At 47.2% G+C, this 20,104-nt stretch overlaps 1 protein-coding gene across 7 annotated transcripts in view; it reads left to right on the top strand.

The window, feature by feature from the left end:
* Positions 1-20,104, top strand: part of LOC140403127 (MAPK/MAK/MRK overlapping kinase-like) — a 407,571-nt gene that overhangs the window by 282,800 nt on the left and 104,667 nt on the right. For 6 of the 7 annotated variants that reach the window (XM_072490807.1, XM_072490826.1, XM_072490782.1 and 3 more), the window contains one exon: positions 17,555-17,749. In XM_072490807.1, coding sequence (XP_072346908.1) covers positions 17,555-17,749 — 195 coding nt within the window. The remainder of the gene's footprint in view (positions 1-17,554; positions 17,750-20,104) is intronic. The other variant, XM_072490798.1, reaches the window with a different exon arrangement.

Below are 20,104 nucleotides of genomic sequence, written 5' to 3'. Positions count from 1 at the left end.
CACTGTTGCTTCACAATACCAGGGACACGGGTTTGATGCCCGGCTTGGGTCACTGTCTGTGTGGAGTCTGCACGTTCTCCCCGTGTCTGCGTGGGTTTCCTCCGGGTGCTCCGGTTTCCTCCCACAAGTCCCGAAAGACATGCTTGTTAGGTGAATTGGACGTTCTGAATTCTCCCTCAGTCTACCCGAACAGGTGCCGTAGCAGGTGTGGCAACTAGGGGCTTAGATGATTTAAGAAATGTGAACTGGCCTGGTAGTTAGTGAAGCCTTGGGCTTCTTCCACTCTTGCTCATGTTACTCAGTCCAAGTGAAATCCATTGTCCTCTGCAGGAGATCACGTAGATACGTTGCTTTTGTTGACAGGTTTGGAATTAATTTCCCTATAAAATTGATCATACACATCACTCTTAAGATGGCTTTCTTGTCGTGTGGTTTTTGGGATGTTGAGAATCGCTTGGATTGTGTCCTTGTCAGGTTCAATGCCATGCGATGAGAGCTTGTAACCTTGGAATGTGACCTCAGTTACTCCAAATTGGCACTTTTGCTTGTTGAGCTTCAGCCCATTTCTCCTGATGCTCGTTAGAACTTTAAGCAACCTTTAATTGTGCTCTTCTATGGTTGAGCCCCAAGAAATGATATCATACACGTACGCTTTTAATGCCTACGATTATGTGCTCCATGGCACGGTGAAAAATTTCTGATGCCGAAATTATGCCAAACAGCATTCTCAGAAAGCAGTACCATCCAAATGGCATATTAAAAGTGCAGTACTTTGTTCCTCTAGCTTTAGTTGCCAGAAACCTTGAGATGTGTCAAGTTTTGTAAAGAATTGTGCACCAGCCATCTCAGGTGTGATTTCCTCACACTTTGGTATTTGGTAATGTTCTCTTTTTGATATTCTCGTTAAGATCTTTAGGATCCATGCAAATGCTAATATCGCCATTATTTTTCTTCAAACACACCATGGAGTTTACCCAATCGCTAGATTCTTCTATCTTTCTAATTGCTTTTAATTTTGTCAGTCTGTCTAGCTCCTTTTTGAGGCAATCCCGAAGAGGTGCAGGTACTCTTCTTGGTGCCTGTATTATAGGGTTTGCATCCTCTTTCGTTGTATCTTGTAGGTGAATGGTAGTGTACCAAAAGCTGTGAACACATCGCTGAATTTGCTGATAATGTTCTCAGAATCGTCGGTGTGTTGATCCAATCCTTTGTGGATGCCATATACCAACTGCACTAGACTTAATTCTTCACAGGACTGATCACCTAATAATGAATCCAAGCCCTCGGATACAACACAGAATAGGACGGAATAAACTTTATTCTTCACCAGCACACTCGGATCACAAGCATCATAACATTTAATGCTTGAAACGTTATAATCTCTCAGAGATCAGGGGCGGGATCCTCCGAGCCTAAATTGCGATCGGTGCGGGGGAGGAGAATGGCCGACAAACCCGAAATCCGGGCAGACTCTGCTCCCGCGATTCCTCAGCCCCCAGAGAATCGCCGCAAATCGTGCGCGCACGGTCTACACGGCGCGTGTTGGGGGCCATTGACAGAGGCCCCCGCGATGATTCTCCAAATTAAACTGGCCGAGTACGTCGACGTGGTTCTAAGCACTTTTTGCATGTCAGAAACGGCCAGTGGCGGCTGCAGAGTCAATCCACGGCCGCCCTGATGGGGGGCGGGGGACCCTTCACCAGGGGAGGCCTCGCAGACGGCCAGGCTATCCATAGGGGGCCACCGATCTGTGGGCGCGCGCGATCTCGGTGGGGGGGGGGCTATCTTTTTGGTGCCGGTCCGCGGTGTGGGTCTGCCTTGTCGTGCTGGACAGCCGCCGCAGTGCGCATGCGCGGACCCCTGACCGGAAGTGCAGGGCCCCGTATTGGTAGCCGGAGCTGCGAGAACTACTCCGGGGCCCTGCTAGCCCCCTTCAGGTAGGAGATCTTGTGATTTCTTCTTCAGCTGAATTTTTAGATTTTTTAAATCAATCATGCTGATTAAATTGACTTTGGCACCAGTGTCTAACTTCAGTTGGACACTGTACCGTTTACTTGAAGTGGTAGCAGCCCATTTGTCCTCATCAACTGCATTTATTTTAAGTGGAGTATCAGTTTGCATATTTTGAAGGGCTGGAGAATTTTTTGATGTCTTTATTCATCTATGCTATTACTCCAACAAACAATAATGTTTCATCACTGGAAACTGTGTCTTCCACTGTGCTGACTGATCTGAGGTTGAGCTTAGAGTAACAATTCTGAGCAAAGTGATTTTTTCCTTTGTATCTGGAACAAAACTAGCCAAACGCTGGATGCTGCCTTAATTTGTGCCTTGGACCACATCTTTTACACAGAAATACTTTGTCCTGATCTTTGACCTGTCTGTTGATGTACGAGGAGCTGCAGCAACTTTCCTGCCTTTTTTTGGAAGTTTCCCGTCTTTTTGGAAAAAGAGCGTCAACTGGTGTGCTTTCCTCCAAGAAGACACCGCAATTACTTTTTTTTTATTAAATATTTTATTGAAAATTTTTGGTCAACCAACACAGTACATTGTGCATCCTTTACACAATATTATAACAACACAAATAACAATGACCTATTTTATAAACAAAAAAAATGAATAAATAATAAATAACAAAAATGAAAACTAGCCCTAATTGGCAACTGCCTTGTCACAAGTAACACTCTCCAAAAATATAATTTAACAGTCCAATATATAATTATCTGTAGCAACGACCTATACATACTATACAGTATATATTAAGAACCCGGAGAGTCCTTCTGGTTCCTCCTCCTCCCCCCCCACCCCCCCCCCACCCCCGCCGATCCTGGGCTGCTGCTGCTGCCTTCTTTTTCCCATTCCGTCTATCTTTCTGCGAGGTATTCGACGAACGGTTGCCACCGCCTGGTGAACCCTTGAGCCGACCCCCTTAGGACGAACTTAATCCGCTCTAGCTTTATAAACCCCGCCATGTCATTTATCCAGGTCTCCACCCCCGGGGGCTTGGCTTCTTTCCACATTAGCAATATCCTGCGCCGGGCTACTAGGGACGCAAAGGCCAAAACATCGGCCTCTCTCGCCTCCTGCACTCCCGGCTCTTGTGCAACCCCAAATATAGCCAACCCCCAGCTTGGTTCGACCCGGACTCCTACTACTTTTGAAAGCACCTTTGTCACCCCCATCCAAAACCCCTGTAGTGCCGGGCATGACCAAAACATATGGGTATGATTCGCTGGGCTTCTCGAGCACCTCGCACACCTATCCTCCACCCCAAAAAATTTACTGAGCCGTGCTCCAGTCATATGTGCCCTGTGTAATACCTTAAACTGAATCAGGCTTAGCCTGGCACACGAGGATGACGAGTTTACCCTGCTTAGGGCATCTGCCCACAGCCCCTCCTCGATCTCCTCCCCCAGCTCTTCTTCCCATTTCCCTTTTAGTTCATCTACCATAGTCTCCCCTTCGTCCCTCATTTCCCTATATATATCTGACACCTTACCATCCCCCACCCATGTCTTTGAGATCACTCTGTCCTGCACCTCTTGTGTCGGGAGCTGCGGGAATTCCCTCACCTGTTGCCTCGCAAAAGCCCTCAGTTGCATATACCTGAATGCATTCCCTTGGGGCAACCCATATTTCTCGGTCAACGCTCCCAGACTCGCGAACTTCCCATCCACAAACAGATCTTTCAGTTGCGTTATTCCTGCTCTTTGCCACATTCCATATCCCCCATCCATTCCCCCCGGGGCAAACCTATGGTTGTTTCTTATCGGGGACCCCCCCAAGGCTCCAGTCTTTCCCCGAATGCCGTCTCCACTGTCCCCAAATCTTCAGTGTAGCCACCACCACCGGGCTTGTGGTGTAGTTCCTCGGTGAGAACGGCAATGGGGCTGTCACCATAGCCTGTAGGCTAGTCCCCCTACAGGACGCCCTCTCTAATCTCTTCCACGCCGCTCCCTCCTCCTCTCCCATCCACTTACTCACCATTGAAATATTAGCGGCCCAATAATACTCACTTAGGCTCGGTAGTGCCAGCCCCCCCCTATCCCTGCTACGCTGTAAGAATCCCTTCCTCACTCTCGGGGTCTTCCCGGCCCACACAAAACCCATGATGCTCTTTTCAATCCTTTTAAAAAAAGCCTTCGTGATCACCACCGGGAGGCACTGAAACACAAAGAGGAATCTCGGGAGGACCACCATCTTAACCGCCTGCACCCTCCCTGCCATTGACAGGGATACCATATCCCATCTCTTGAAATCCTCCTCCATCTGTTCCACCAACCGCGTTAAATTTAACCTATGCAATGTGCCCCAATTCTTAGCTATCTGGATCCCCAGGTAACGAAAGTCCCTTGTTACCTTCCTCAACGGTAGGTCCTCTATTTCTCTACTCTGCTCCCCTGGATGCACCACAAACAACTCACTTTTCCCCATGTTCAATTTATACCTTGAAAAATCCCCAAACTCCCCAAGTATCCGCATTATTTCTGGCATCCCCTCCGCCGGGTCCGCCACGTATAGTAGCAAATCGTCCGCATACAAAGATACCCGGTGCTCTTCTCCTCCCCTAAGTACTCCCCTCCACTTCTTGGAACCCCTCAACGGTATCGCCAGGGGCTCAATCGCCAGTGCAAACAATAATGGGGACAGAGGGCATCCCTGCCTTGTCCCTCTATGGAGCCGAAAATATGCAGATCCCCGTCCATTCGTGACCACACTCGCCACTGGGGCCCTATACAACAGCTGCACCCATCTAACATACCCCTCTCCAAAACCAAATCTCCTCAACACCTCACAAATAATCCCACTCCACTCTATCAAATGCTTTCTCGGCATCCATCGCCACTACTATCTCCGTTTCTCCCTCTGGTGGGGCCATCATCATTACCCCTAACAACCTCCGTATATTCGTGTTCAGCTGTCTCCCCTTCACAAACCCAGTTTGGTCCTCGTGGACCACCCCCGGGACACATTCCTCTATTCTCATTGCCATTACCTTGGCCAGGACCTTGGCATCTACATTTAGGAGGGAAATAGGTCTATAGGACCCGCATTGTAGCGGGTCCTTTTCCTTCTTTAAGAGAAGGGATATCGTTGCTTCAGACATAGTCGGGGGCAGTTGTCCCCTTTCCTTTGCCTCATTAAAGGTCCTCGTCAGTACCGGGGCGAGCAAGTCCACATATTTTCTATAGAATTCGACTGGGAATCCATCTGGTCCCGGGGCCTTTCCCGCCTGCATGCTCCTAATTCCTTTCACCACTTCTTCTACCTCGATCTGTGCTCCCAGTCCCACCCTTTCCTGCTCTTCCACCTTGGGAAATTCCAGCCGATCCAAGAAGCCCATCATTCCCTCCCTCCCATCCGGGGGTTGAACTTCATATAATTTTTTATAAAATGTCTTGAACACTCCATTCACTCTCTCCGCTCCCCGCTCCATCTCTCCTTCCTCATCCCTCACTCCCCCTATTTCCCTCGCTGCTCCCCTTTTCCTCAATTGGTGTGCCAGCAACCTGCTCGCCTTCTCCCCATATTCGTACTGTACACCCTGTGCCTTCCTCCATTGTGCCTCTGCAGTGCCTGTAGTCAGCAAGTCAAATTCTACATGTAGCCTTTGCCTTTCCCTGTACAGTCCCTCCTCCGGTGCTTCCGCATATTGTCTGTCCACCCTCAAAAGTTCTTGCAGCAACCGCTCCCGTTCCTTACTCTCCTGCTTCCCTTTATGTGCCCTTATTGATATCAGCTCCCCTCTAACCACCGCCTTCAACGCCTCCCAGACCACTCCCACCTGGACCTCCCCATTATCATTGAGTTCCAAGTACTTTTCAATGCACCCCCTCACCCTTAGACACACCCCCTCATCTGCCATTAGTCCCATGTCCATTCTCCAGGGTGGGCGCCCTCCTGTTTCCTCCCCTATCTCCAAGTCCACCCAGTGTGGAGCGTGATCCGATATGGCTATAGCCGTATACTCCGTTCCCCTCACCTTCGGGATCAATGCCCTACCCAGCACAAAAAAGTCTATTCGCGAGTAGGCTTTATGGACATAGGAGAAAAACGAGAACTCCTTACTCCTAGGTCTGCTAAATCTCCACGGGTCTACACCTCCCATCTGCTCCATAAAATCTTTAAGTACCTTGGCTGCTGCCGGCCTCCTTCCAGTCCTGGACTTCGACCTATCCAGCCCTGGTTCCAACACCGTATTAAAATCTCCCCCCATTATCAGCTTTCCCATCTCTAGGTCCGGAATGCGTCCTAGCATCCGTCTCATAAAATTGGCATCATCCCAGTTCGGGGCATATACGTTTACCAAAACCACCGTCTCCCCCTGTAGTTTGCCACTCACCATCACGTATCTGCCCCCGTTATCCGCCACTATAGTCTTTGCCTCGAACATTACCCGCTTCCCCACTAATATAGCCACCCCGCTGTTTTTCGCATCTAGCCCCGAATGGAACACCTGCCCCACCCATCCTTTGCGCAGCCTAACCTGGTCATCGCCGCACCCGGAAGCCGACACCGCAATTACTGAGAAACATTTTAGAATGCTGTGCTGCTAGATCATGACCCTGACAAATCTTAACTGTTTGTTCCAAAGGCAGCTCCAATTCCCTCAGCAACCGTTCCCTCAGCTTATTTTCATTCACAGCAAACACAGTCTGGTGCTGAATTACAGAAGATTCCAACTCAGAAAAATTTCAGGTTTTAGCTTTTGACTTTAAATCAGTGATGAAATGATCTATCAACTCTACTGTCTTTTGTAAACATGATATAAACACATAGCGCTCATAAATTTCATTCTTTCTGGAGGTGCAATGTGCATCAAATCTTCAAATTACTTAGTTAATCTTTTTACCAACTTCATCGTTTGCAAATTTAAACATATTAAGCAATTGCTTCGGGCCCTGCCGCTGTTATGAGCATCGCTACCTTACGCGAATCTGATTGATCTTCTAAATTTACTGCAGTAACAAACAGATTAAATTGTTGTCTAAGCACATGCCAGTTGCTGTCCACGTTACCATGAAATCTGAGACTCATTGGTGGCTTCAACGACTCCATATTGTTAATTCTGGCAGTGTGCAAAATCTTCAAATCTTTGTGGTCCTCATGGCAGGCTGATTTTTTTTTTCTCAGTGTTTAATACCATCCAACCCTGGTACCATGTAATGTTCTTGTCAGATGGCCTGATTTATGGTACAAGAACTATAAACAATTTATTAACATTAACTGTGGGTCAACTGTATACAAAACAACAGATGGATAACAGTTTAACATAGAATCATAGAATTTACAGTGCAGAAGGAGGCCATTCGGCCCATCGAGTCTGCACCGGCTCTTGGAAAGAGCACCCCACCCAAGGTCCACACCTCCACCCTATCCCCATAACCCAGTAACCCCACCCAACACTATGGGCAATTTAGCATGACCAATCCACCTAATCCGCACATCTTTGGACTGTGGGAGGAAACCGGAGCACCCGGAGGAAACCCACGCACACACGGGGAGGATGTGCAGACTCCGCACAGACAGTGACCCAAGCCGGAATCGAACCTGGGACCCTGGAGCTGTGAAGCATTTGTGCTATCCACAATGCTACCGTGCTGCCCCAACATGCCCCAACAAACATGCACAAGCAACCTCTCTCTTCCAGCTCTCCAATCAGTCTGAGGTCACCTGACTCTAACATTCACTTATATACTAATGAGACTCCTAGTGGTCAGTCGGTGTACTACAATACACCCATGATATCACCACACCTCCCTCTGTTGATTCTGATGTACTTGGATTTCCCCTGTGTTTGATATCCAGCCCCTAATCTGCTGGTGTTTTTTTTTAAACCCTACCTGTTTCTTTTCCCTAGCCTCAATCCTTTTTTAAAAATATATATTTTATTCAAATTTTTCGGCCAAACAAAACAATACAAAGGTTTTCCTTTTTCCAACAATAAAACAATATAAATAACAGTGACCGTTTTAACAAATAAATAAATAATATATAAACTAAATGGCAACTGTCATAACAAAAATAATAACTCTCCAGAGATAAAATCAAACAATCCAATATTCATAACCAAGTACAAATATCTATACAAAAACACCCCTGAGGACCCACCCGAGCCCCCCCCCCCCCCCCCCGGGTTGCTGCTGTTGCCTTTCCATTTCCTTTATCGTTCTGCGAGGTAGTCAATGAACGGTTGCCACCGCCTGGTGAACCCTTGAGCCGAACCCCTTAGTGCGAACTTTATCCGTTCTAGTTTAATAAACCCTGCCATGTCATTTATCCAGGTCTCCACGCCCGGGGGTTTGGCTTCCTTCCACATAAGCAATATCCTTCGCCGGGCTACTAGGGACGCAAAGGCCAAGACATGAGCCTCTTTCGCCTCCTGCACTCCCGGCTCTTCTGCAACCCCAAATATAGCCAACCCCCAGCCTGGCTCGACCCGGACCCCCACCACCTTCGAAAGCACCTTTGCCACCCCCACCCAGAACCCCTGCAGTGCCGGGAATGACCAAAACATGTGGGTGTGGTTTGCTGGGCTTCTCGAGCATCTCCCACACCTATCCTCTACCCCGAAAAATTTACTGAGCCTTGCTCCGGTCATATGCGCCCTGTGCAAAACCTTGAATTGTATCAGGCTTAGCCTGGCGCATGAGGACGACGGGTTTACCCTACGTAGGGCATCAGCCCACAGCCCCTCCTCAATCTCTTCCCCCAGCTCTTCTTCCCATTTCCCCTTCAGCTCATCCACCATGATCTCCCCCTCGTCCCTCATTTCCCTGTATATATCTGACACCCTACCATCCCCCACCCATGTCCCTGAGATCACTCTATCTTGAATCTCCTGCGTCGGGAGCTGCGGGAATTCCCTCACCTATTGCCTCGCAAAAGCCTTGCATGTACCGAAATGCATTCCCTTGGGGCAACCCATATTTTTCCGTCAGCGCTCCCAGACTCGCAAACGTCCCGTCTACGAACAGATCCCTCAGTTGCACAACCCCAGCTCTCTGCCATGCTCCGAATCCCCCATCTATTCTCCCCGGGACAAACCTATGATCATTTCTTATTGGGGACCGCACCGAGGCTCCCGTCCTTCCCCTATGTCGTCTCCACTGCCCCCAAATTTTTAGCATTGCCACCACCACTGGACTTGTGGTGTATTTCTTCGGGGAGAACGGCAACGGCGCCGTCACCAGTGCTTGTAGGCTGGTTCCTTTGCAGGACGCCATCTCCAATCTCTTCCACGCCGCTCCCTCCCCTTCTCCCATCCACTTACACACCATTGAGATATTGGCGGCCCAGTAGTATTCACTTAGGCTCGGTAGTGCCAGCCACCCCCTATCCCTGCTACGCTGCAAGACCCCCCTCCTCACTCTCGGGGTCTTCCCGGCCCACACAAAACTCATGACACTTTTCTCAATTTTCTTGAAAAAAGCCTTCGTGACCATCACCGGAAGGCACTGAAACACAAAAAGGAATCTCGGGAGGACTACCATTTTGACCGCCTGCACCCTACCCACCATGACAGGGGCACCATGTCCCATCTCTTAAAATCCTCCTCCATCTGTTCCACCAATCTTGTTAAATTAAGCCTATGTAAGGTTCCCCAACTCCTGGCTATCTGAATCCCTAAGTACCGGAAATCTCTTGTTACCTTCCTCAGCGGTAAATCATCTATTCCCCTGCTCTGCTCCCCCGGATGCACCACAAACAACTCACTCTTCCCCATATTCAATTTGTGCCCCGAAAATTCCCCAAACTCCCTGAGTGTCTGCATTATCTCAGGCATCCCCTCCACTGGGTCCGCAACATACAGCAATAAATTATCTGCATACAGAGATACCCGGTGTTCTTCTCCTCCCCTGAGCACTCCCCTCCACTTCCTGGAGCCCCTCAGTGCTATGGCCAGGGGCTCAATCGCCAATGCAAACAGTAACGGAGACAGGGGACACCCCTGCCTCGTCCCTCTATGAAGACGGAAGTAGTCAGACCTCTGCCTGTTCGTGACCACACTCGCCACCGGGGCCCTATACAGCAGCTGTACCCATCCAATAAACCCTTCTCCAAAACCAAATCTCCTCAGCACCTCCCACAGATAATCCCACTCCACTCTGTCGAATGCTTTCTCAGCGTCCATCGCCACCACTATCTCCGCCTCCCCCTCTGGTGGGGGCATCATCATTACCCCTAGCAACCTCCGTATGTTCGTGTTCAGCTGTCTCCCCTTAACGAACCCAGTTTGATCCTCGTGGACCACCCCCGGGACACAGTCCTCTATCCTCGTCGCCATCACCTTGGCCAGGAGCTTAGCATCTACATTTAAAAGGGAAATGGGCCTGTACGACCCACACTGCAGCGGGTCTTTTTCCTTCTACAAAAGGAGCGATATCGTCGCCTCCGACATAGTCGGGGACAACTGCCCCCTTTCCCTGGCCTCATTAAAGGTTCTCGTCAACAGCGGGGCCAGTAGGTCCATATATTTCCCATAAAATTCCACCGGGAATCCGTCCGGTCCTGGGGCCTTCCCCGCCTGCATGCTCCCAATCCCTTTTACCACCTCCTCCATCTCAATCTGTGCTCCCAGTCCCGCCCTCTCCTGCTCTTCCACCTTCGGGAATTCCAGCTGATCCAGGAAACACCTCATTCCCTCCTTCGTTTCCGGGGGCTGAGCCTAATATAACCTCTCATAGAATGCCTTGAACACCCCGTTCACTCTCTCCGCTCCCCGTTCCATCTCTCCCTCCTCCTCTCTCACCCCACCTATCTCCCTCTCTGCTCCCCTCTTCCTCAATTGGTGGGCCAGTAGCCGACTCGCCTTCTCTCCATACTCATACTGTACACCCTGTGCCCTCCTCCACTGTGCCTCTGCCTTACCCGTGGTCAGCAGGTCAAATTCCACATGTAACCTTTGTTTTTCCCTGTACAGTCCCTCCTCCGGTGCCTCTGCATATTGCCTGTCCACCCTCAAAAGTTCTTTCAACAATCGCTCCCTTTCTTTACCCTCCTGCTTCCCTTTATGTGCCCTTATGGATATCAGTTCCCCTCTGACCACCGCCTTTAACGCCTCCCAGACCACTCCCATCTGAACATCTCCATTGTCATTAAGCTCCAAGTACCTTTCAATACACCCCCTCACCCTTAAACATACCCCCTCATCCGCCAATAAGCCCATATCCATTCTCCAGAGTGGGTGCTGTTCTTTTTCCTCTCCTACCTCCAGGTCTACCCAATGTGGTGCGTGGTCCGAAATGGCTATGGCCGTATACTCCGTCCCTGTCACCTTCGGGATCAGTGCCCTTCCCACGACAAAAAAGTCTATCCGTGAGTATACTTTGTGAACATGGGAGAAAAATGAGAACTCCTTACTCCTAGGCCTACTAAATCTCCAGGGGTCTACCCCTCCCATCTGCTCCATGAAGTCCTTGAGCACCCTGGCCGCTGCCGGCCTCCTCCTGGACCTCGACTGGTCCAGCCCTGGATCAAGCACCGTATTGAAGTTTCCCCCCATTACCAACTTTCCCGCCTCCAGGTCCGGGATACGTCCCAACATACGCCTCATAAAATTTGCATCATCCCAGTTTGGGGCATATACGTTCACTAGAACCACCGCCTCCCCTTGCAATCTGCCACTCACCATCACATATCTACCCCCACTATCCGCCACTATGGTCTTTGCCTCAAACAGTACCCGTTTCCCCACTAAGATAGCCACCCCCCTATTCTTCGCATCTAAACCCGAATGAAACACCTGTCCCACCCATCCTTTACGTAGTCTGACCTGAGCTATCAGTTTCAGATGCGTCTCCTACAACATAACCACATCTGCCTTTTATCTCTTTGGTGTGCGAGTACCTGTGCCCTTTTAATCGGCCCGTTCAGCCCTCTCACGTTCCACGTGATCAGCCGGGTTGGGGTGCTCTTTACCCCCCCCTTGTCGACTAGCCATCCCCTTTTTTAACCCAGCTCCTCACCCAGTTCCCACGTACCCGTATATCCCCCCGACGGTGCCCTCCCGCCTCGACCACCCCATCCCATAACAGCTCCCCCTTCTCCTTAGCAGCAGCAACCCAGTTAACCCCCCCCCCTCCGCTAGATCCCCCTCTAGCGTAGTTGCACCCCCCATGTTGCTCCCAGAAGTCAGCAAACTCTGGCTGACCTCGGCTTCCCCCCTTGTCCACGGCTCCCACTGTGCGAGGCCCCCTCCTTCCTGCGTCCCTGTTCCCGCCATAATTACCATAACGCGGGAACAAAGCCCGCGTTTCCCACTCGGCCCCGCCCCTAATGGCCGGCGCCCACAGTTCCTCATGCTCCCCCCCCCCCCAACATGGGGAAGAGAGAAAAGTTACAGGATCACAAAATTAACAAATTGAAAAATCATCCCCCCCCCCTTCCCCTTCCCCTTCCTCGCCCCACATAATCACCCCACCACTTTGTCACAAAAGCTCTTTCTCTCGCCAGACTATTCCAGCTTCTCGTCCACAATGAATGTCCACGCCTCTTCTGCCATCTCAAAGTAGTGGTGCTTCCCTTGGTGTGTGACCCACAATCTCGCCGGTTGCAACATTCCAAACTGGACCTTCTTTTTGTGAAGCACCGCCTTAGCCCGATTGAAACTTGCCCTCCTTCTCGCCACCTCCGCACTCCAATCCTGGTATACGCGAATCACCGCGTTCTCCCACCTACAGCTCCGAGTTTTCTTCGCCCATCTGAGAACCATCTCTCTGTCATTGTAGCGGAGAAACCTCACCACTATAGCTCGAGGTATTTCTCCAGCCTTTGGTCTTCGCGCCAGAACTCAATAAGCTCTCTCCACCTCCAAAGGGCCCGTCCGGGCCTCCGATCCCATTAGTGAGTGAAGCATCGTGCTCACATATGTCCCGACGTCCGCCCCTTCTGCGCCTTTGGGAAGACCCAGGATTCTTAAATTCTTCCTCCTCGAGTTATTCTCCAGTGCTTCCAACCTCTCCACACACCTTTTGTGCTGTGCCTCGTGCGTTTCTGCCTTCACCACCAGGCCCTGTATTTCATCCTCGTTTTCAGCAGTCTTTGCCTTCACGACCCGAAGTTCCAGCTCTTGGGTCCTCTGCTCCTCCTTTAGTCCTTCAATCGCCTGCAATATCGGGGCCAACAGCTCCTTCTTCAACTCCTTCTTCAGCTCTTCCACACAGCGCCGCAGGAACTCTTGTTGCTCCGGTCCCCATAACAAACGGCCACCTTCCGACGCCATCTTGCTTTGAGCTTCCCTTCCTTGCCGCTGCTCCAGAGGATCCTCCGCAATCCGGCCACTATCCTCTCCCTTTTCCATGCGTGTCCGGGGGGATTCCCTTCTGGTTTACCGCACAGTGTGTTTGCCGTTTAAATTGCCATTGGGGCTCCTATTAAGAGCCCAAAAGTCCGTTCCAACGGGAGCTGCCGAAACGTGCGACCTAGCTGGTCATCGCCGCACCCGGAAGTCCCTAGCCTCAATCCTGACTATTCCTTCTTTTGTGCTCTCATCTCTATATCCATCAACTGTGACATCACGGTTATTGTATAGGGAGCCAAGGGCGAGTGTTCGCACAAATAGTAAGAGTTTGGGGTATTTTGCTCTGCATTGGGGGACCAGGCAGGGGTGTCCCATGTCCCCTCTGTTATTTGCACTAGCGATCGAGCTTTGGCCACTGCGTTGAGGTGGGGGTGTGGAACATAGGGTATCATTATTCGTGGATGATTTGTTGTTCTATGTGTCGGAGCTGAGTGTGTCAATGGGGTCTATACTGGAGCTGCTCAGAGTGCTTGGGTCCTTTTTGGAGTCGAAGCTAAATTTGGACAAAAGTGAAGTGGTGTCCTGGGCAGGGGCAGGGGTGGTGGGGGGCTGCCATTCCTTAGGGCGGCGACCCACTTTAGATACTGGGATGCAGGTGGCAAGGGATTGGCTGGAGCTCCATAGGTATTACCTTACTAGTTTGGTGGGGAGGATCAAGGTGGACTTGGCAAGGTGGGATGGTTAAAAAACAAATTTAGAGTACCCAATTCTATTTTTTCCAATTAAGGGGCAATTTAGCATGGCCAATCCACCTACCCAGTACATCTTTGGGATGCGGAGGTGAGACCCACACAGACACTGGTAGAATGTGCAGACTCCACACAGACAGTGACCCGGGCCGGGTTCGAACCCGGGTCCTCGGCGCCATGAGACATCAGTGCTAACTATTGCGCCACTGTGCCACCCCTGGAGCTCCAGGATTTTGACACAGGGATTTGACCCAAGGAAGTGAAGAAATGGTGATCATATTTCCAAATCAGGATGGTGAGTGACTTGGAAGGGATCCTGCAAGTGGTGGTATTCCCATACATCTGCTGTTCTTGTTCTCCTGGGTGATAGAACTCGTGGGTTTGCAAGTTGCTGTCAAATGAGCCTGTGCAGATTGCTTCAATGTATCTTGTAGATGGTACACAAAGGTGTGCACCACAAGAGTGAATGTTTCAGGTGACTGATGGGGTACCAATCAAGCAGGCTGCTTTTTCTGGATGGCGTTGATGATCTTGGGTATTTTTGGTGTTGTATTCATCCAGGCAAGTGGTGTGTTCCATCTCATTCCTGACTGGGATCTTGTAGATGGAAAACAAACTTTGGGGAGTCAGGAGATGAGTTATTTGCCATTAAATTATAGCTTTGACTTGCTTTCATACCACAATATTTATATGGTTAGTTCGGATATAAGCTTCTGGCCAATGGTAACCTCCAATATGTTGATGATGGAGGATTCAGCAATGGTAATGTTTAATATCAAGGGGGTGGTTAGATTATCTCTTGTTGAAGATGATCAATGCCTGACACTTGTGTGACAGAAACTCACTTGTCACTTGTCAGCTCAAGCTTGATAGTTGTCCAAGTCTTTCTACATGCAGACCTGGACTGTTTCAGTACCTGAGGAGTTGTGAATTATACTGAACACTGCAATCATCAGCGAACATCTCCAATTCTGATGTAACATTAAGGACACAAGGTTATTCATAAAGCAGTTGAACATAGCTCTACTGAAAACAGAAAATGCTGAAAAAACTCAGTAAGTCCGGCAACATCTGTGGACAAAGAAATAGTGTTAACATTTCTTCAGAGCTCAGGACCAGCTGAAGATAACTGGGTCTAGAACTCTACCTTGAGGAGCTCCTGCAGCAATGTCCTGGAGTTGAGATGATTGGTTTCCAACAAGAACAACCACCTTCCTTTGAGATACTGTGATTTAAGAATCACATTATCATGTTAAATTTCATATTTTCATAAAACAAAGCTTAACATTGTTAAACTAACTGATTCCTACATCAATCAAGTTAGTCATAGGATATATGTTGCTGTCCTAATTAACCCCTGTGTGATGAATGTATAAATTGTTATAATATTTTATATTTGTGGCAATAATGTTATTACTACAAACCCTGGTTTAAAATGCGTACAGGCAGTATGTCTGTTAAAGCTCTAATTAAGAATCGAAAGAAGGTGAGGTAATCATTGATTCCAACCACTTACTTGGTTACAGATAAAGGGCTAATGGGATATTGTTATGATTATTGGAGATTCCCTGGAGAGTAGATCATTTATGAGGGATTGTATGTATTCATAGGTTAGCAGGACATGATACTTAGTGGGATACCGATGGTGTAATTAATGGGAGGAGCCAGGTCTGTCTGTAGGTTTGCAGTCTGTTAGAGGATTTTAAGTTGAACTGCAGTTTGCCATTGGATTTGAGTCTGACAAGGCAGAGGTGTACTGGATCTGCTCTTGAAAGGATCTCTCCAAAAGTCTCTACGCAGCTAAACAAGCAACCTGTCTTGTTAACTTTATTTTCAAGTGGCATTTGAACTTAATTAGAATTAGGGACAGGTGTAGATAATTTCAAGTTTTTCCTTTTGTTTAAGAACTGTTTAACTGATAATTGTAAATCAATTTTTATGTTAATGTGGTTAATTCTGTGTTTAAATTAAAGTTTATTTTATCATTAAAGATGGGGGTGAAGTATCCTTTCCTCACAGTTTTACGAAGTTTAAAAATTGTTCGCCTTTCTCGTCCAGTATCCTAACAAATGTTATGGCATGGTCCGGTATCTTAACATCTAGTATACTTTGGTCGCCATATCTATTATCCATCAATTTTCATCACACCACATCAGTATTAATTATGGCCTGGGTGAAAAGCAGAGCAGAAAATGTGTTGGATAGGATCAAATGCTGGTAATTGATTTGATTTCCTTTCATTTAAGTTAATGAAACAAAGATTGGGTGGGTTCTATAACTGAAATGCAATCCTTTCCTCCTGATTTTCCTCTACAACCTGCCAGGCCATGCTAATCACATGGGGTAAATCCGGAAATATGCACCACTGTGTTTTGTGTATAACGGTATTTGAATTTTTAATTTTTTAATAATCTTTATTGTCACAAGTAGGCTTACACTAACACTGCAATGACGTTACTGTGAAAAGCCCCTTGTCGCCACATTCCGGCATCTGTTCAGGTCCACTGGAGAATTAATTTGTGCACAGTGATTCGTCCACAGTTATAATGTTGCAAATACTCAGCAGGTTAGGCAGTATCTATGAGGAAAGAAATGAGTTACATTTCAGATCAACGACCTTTCATTTAAACAATCCTGTTGAAAAGACCTGGGAAAAGCAATGACAACTGGCAACCCAATGTTTTGCCCCGGTGTCAGGTTCACAAAATGTAGATGTTACGATCCCATTTGATATAACTAGCTGGAAAGATCCCAGAATGAAAGCCTAGCTCAAAAGACCGTAATTTTTTGTATGAAACTTGGAGGAACAATGTCACAATATCGCAAATTAATTTTAACAAGGAAAAAACATTTATTAACCATTTAAAAATTGGATTGTAGTACAATAGATCTTTACTCTCCCCTTTGCTTAACAATTACCCACAGGTTTTAAGTTTAACACTGATTACATACATCTTAATCTACAATGGTCTCATTGACACACACCCTTTCAGGCACACATGTGGCCCGTGGACTGCAGATTGCCTACCACTGCCTACACAATGGTACCTTGACCTCATGAACTGCAGCAGTTCACGGAGAAGGTCCATAACTATTTCCTCGAGCAAATAGGGATGGGTTATAAACTTTGGCGTTGCCAGTGATGCCCTGATCCCAAAGAATGCATTTTTTAAAAGAAAGTAAATTTGTGGTAAGGGGGTTACTGGATTGATTTGCATTCAGAAGGTGAGGACAAAACTTAGCTTGTGGCTTCTGAAGACTTTATTTCCAGGGTTTAAGCTATTTTTCCCCATTTGTTTAGCATACATAATTTTTCAGATTACAGTTAAATTTCTTTCAGCACCCTGAAGCAGATGGTCATTCCCAGAAAAAATGATATTGATTTTCATTGGATATGATATTCAGTTGAAAAATGACATTTTGCGACTATTACCATTCTTTCATTTTGGGTGCTATTTTTACAAGTTATTATGTTAAATCATATCTGAGATGGATAACGATATGAAGAAAATTTCAGTGGAGGATTGTACAACAATTTTTAAGTGTGCAAAATTTATTTCAGCATACAAATTATCCACAGGGAATTCCTATTCGTCGCCAAATTCCACCGTATCCTGTGGAACTACCAAAGCTGAACGTGCCAGCCACAACAAAGATTGTTGCTTACCCCAGTCAAACTTTAAAGTCTGTCTTTCCAACAGCATCACGGGCTGAAAATGGAACTCTACCCCAAGTGCCATACATTGGAAAAAGCAAGGTATGAATTTTCATTTTTTTATTCAGCTCCAGTTAAAGAAAGGCCACTTTTTAAAATAAATCTAACTGTTTTGCATGTGATGCTCAGTCTTAAAGATTTGTAGAACTGTTCAGGTTAAAGGCAATTGTCACCTGATATATTGCTTTCAATGATCAGTAATATAGTACTTCTCTTCAGGCGTAATGATCAATTATTTCAATTCAAGTACACATACCATGGGTAACCAGCTAACCTACCTGGGAAAATTACAGGGACATCAACAGCTTCATATTGTTTGGTTTGAATCTACTGCCATTCACACCTCCATTACAGATGACACTTACATGCAGATATATTTTGTTTTTGTTGCTGAGGCATGGATTAACAAGCAAACCCTTAAGATCTCAATGCAATGCTATTTAAGAGGGTGGATAATTTCAAAAACTATGCATATACAAACTGATTTTTTTGGTACAATTTATTTCCTCTTCCAACCTCTCCTAAAGGTGAGTCATGCTCCGATGTTATTGTCTTTCATGCTAAAGTTTTTCTACTGAGTTTTTGAAAACTTTATCTTTATCTCGTGTTTACATATGCATGATTCCAGCTGTGTTTTGTGTATAGTTTCCAGAAATAGGAACATTGACAATATGGTTATTGTTCTCATGTGAGAAAAAAGATAATCAAAAGTAACGTGAGCCTTTAAAAAGCAAAATAAGGAAATGGCAGACTTGCTCATAATTACTTTGTATCGGTCTTCACAGTGAAGGAAGAAGATTACATATCTGACTTTTAGGGAAATTAATAATGAATCGATGATTGGACCTCATTAAATTTAATGTGGGCAAGAAAAACAATATTAGAAAAAAATAGCAGCCCAAAAGACTGGCAAGTCCCCAGGATCTAATGATTCTCACCCCGGTGTTTTAGAGGAAGTTGGCAAAGAAATTCCAAAAGCTTTAGCCATAACCGTCCAAAGTTCACTCAATTCAGAAATTGTCCTTTTAGATTGGAAAATTGCAAATGTAATGGCGCTACATATGAAAGATGAGAGAACGAAACCAGGAAATTATAGACTGTTAGTCTAAAATTTGCTGTGGGTAAACTATTTAAACCTGTAATAAAGGTTAGAGTGACTGAACACTTAGAAAATTTGAGATGTTTAAGAAGCTGGTCCCACTTGCCCACATTTGGTCCATATCCCTCTATACCCACCCTGCCCATGTAACTGTTCTAACTGCTTTTTAAAAGACAAAATTGTCCGTTCCAGATGCTCACCACCCTCTGTGTGAAGAAATTTCCCCTCTGGTCTCTTTTATATCTCTCCCCTCTCACCTTAAAGCCATGCCCTCTAGTTCTAGCCTACTATACCTTTGGGAAAAGATGTCGACTATCTACCTTATCTATGCTCCACATTATTTTATAGACCTCTATAAGATCACCCTAAGCCCCCTACGCTCTAGGGAGAAAAGTCCCAGCCTATCCAGCCTCTCCTTATAACTCAGACCATCAAGTCCTGGTAGCATCCTCATAAATCTCTTCTGCATTCTTTCTCGTTTAACAATGTCCTTCCTATAATAGGGTGACCAGAACTGAACACCGTATTCCATGTGTGGTCTTACCAATGACTTGTACAACTTCAACAACACCTGTATTCAATATTCTGACCAATAAAACCTAACATGCTGAATGCCTTCTTCACCACCCTGTCCACCTGCGACTCCACCTTCAAGGAGCTATGAACCTGTACTCCTAGATCTCTTTATTGTGTAACGCTCTCCAACTCCCTACCATTAACTGAGTAGGTTCTGCCCTGATTTGATCTACCAAAATGCATCACCTCGCATTTATCCAAATTAAACTCCATCTGCCATTCGTCAGCCCACTGGTCAAATTGGTCAAGATCCTGTTGCAATCTTATATATATAACCTTCTTCACTACCCACTATGCCACCAATCTTGGTGGCATCTGCAAACCTACTAACTATGCCTCCTATAGACTTCCGGTTGCGGCTATGCGGAGCTAAGCCGCACATTTCGGCGGCTCCCGCTAGAACGGACTTTTGGGCTCTCCAGAGGAGCCCCAACGGCAATTTTTCGACGACTTCCCGTGTGGGAAGGTGAGAGCAAGGTCCCCCTTCCATAGTATATGGAGTGGACCAGAAGTGGAGCGGTCAAAAAAGCGATTCTGAAGCAGCGAAAGAAGCGAGGGAGAAAAAACAAGGTGGCGGAGGGCGGAGATCGAGCGGCATTGGGGCCGGAGCAGCAGGGGTTTCTCAGGCGCTGCATGGAGGAGCTTAAGAAAGAGGTACTGGCGCCACTGCTGACGGTGATCGAGGGGCTAAAGGAGACCCAGAAAACCCATGGGGTAGAGAT

This window comes from Scyliorhinus torazame, chromosome 2 (genome assembly GCF_047496885.1).
Source record: "Scyliorhinus torazame isolate Kashiwa2021f chromosome 2, sScyTor2.1, whole genome shotgun sequence".
NCBI classification, from domain to species: domain Eukaryota; kingdom Metazoa; phylum Chordata; class Chondrichthyes; order Carcharhiniformes; family Scyliorhinidae; genus Scyliorhinus; species Scyliorhinus torazame.
This window is presented reverse-complemented; position numbering and strand designations above follow the sequence as displayed.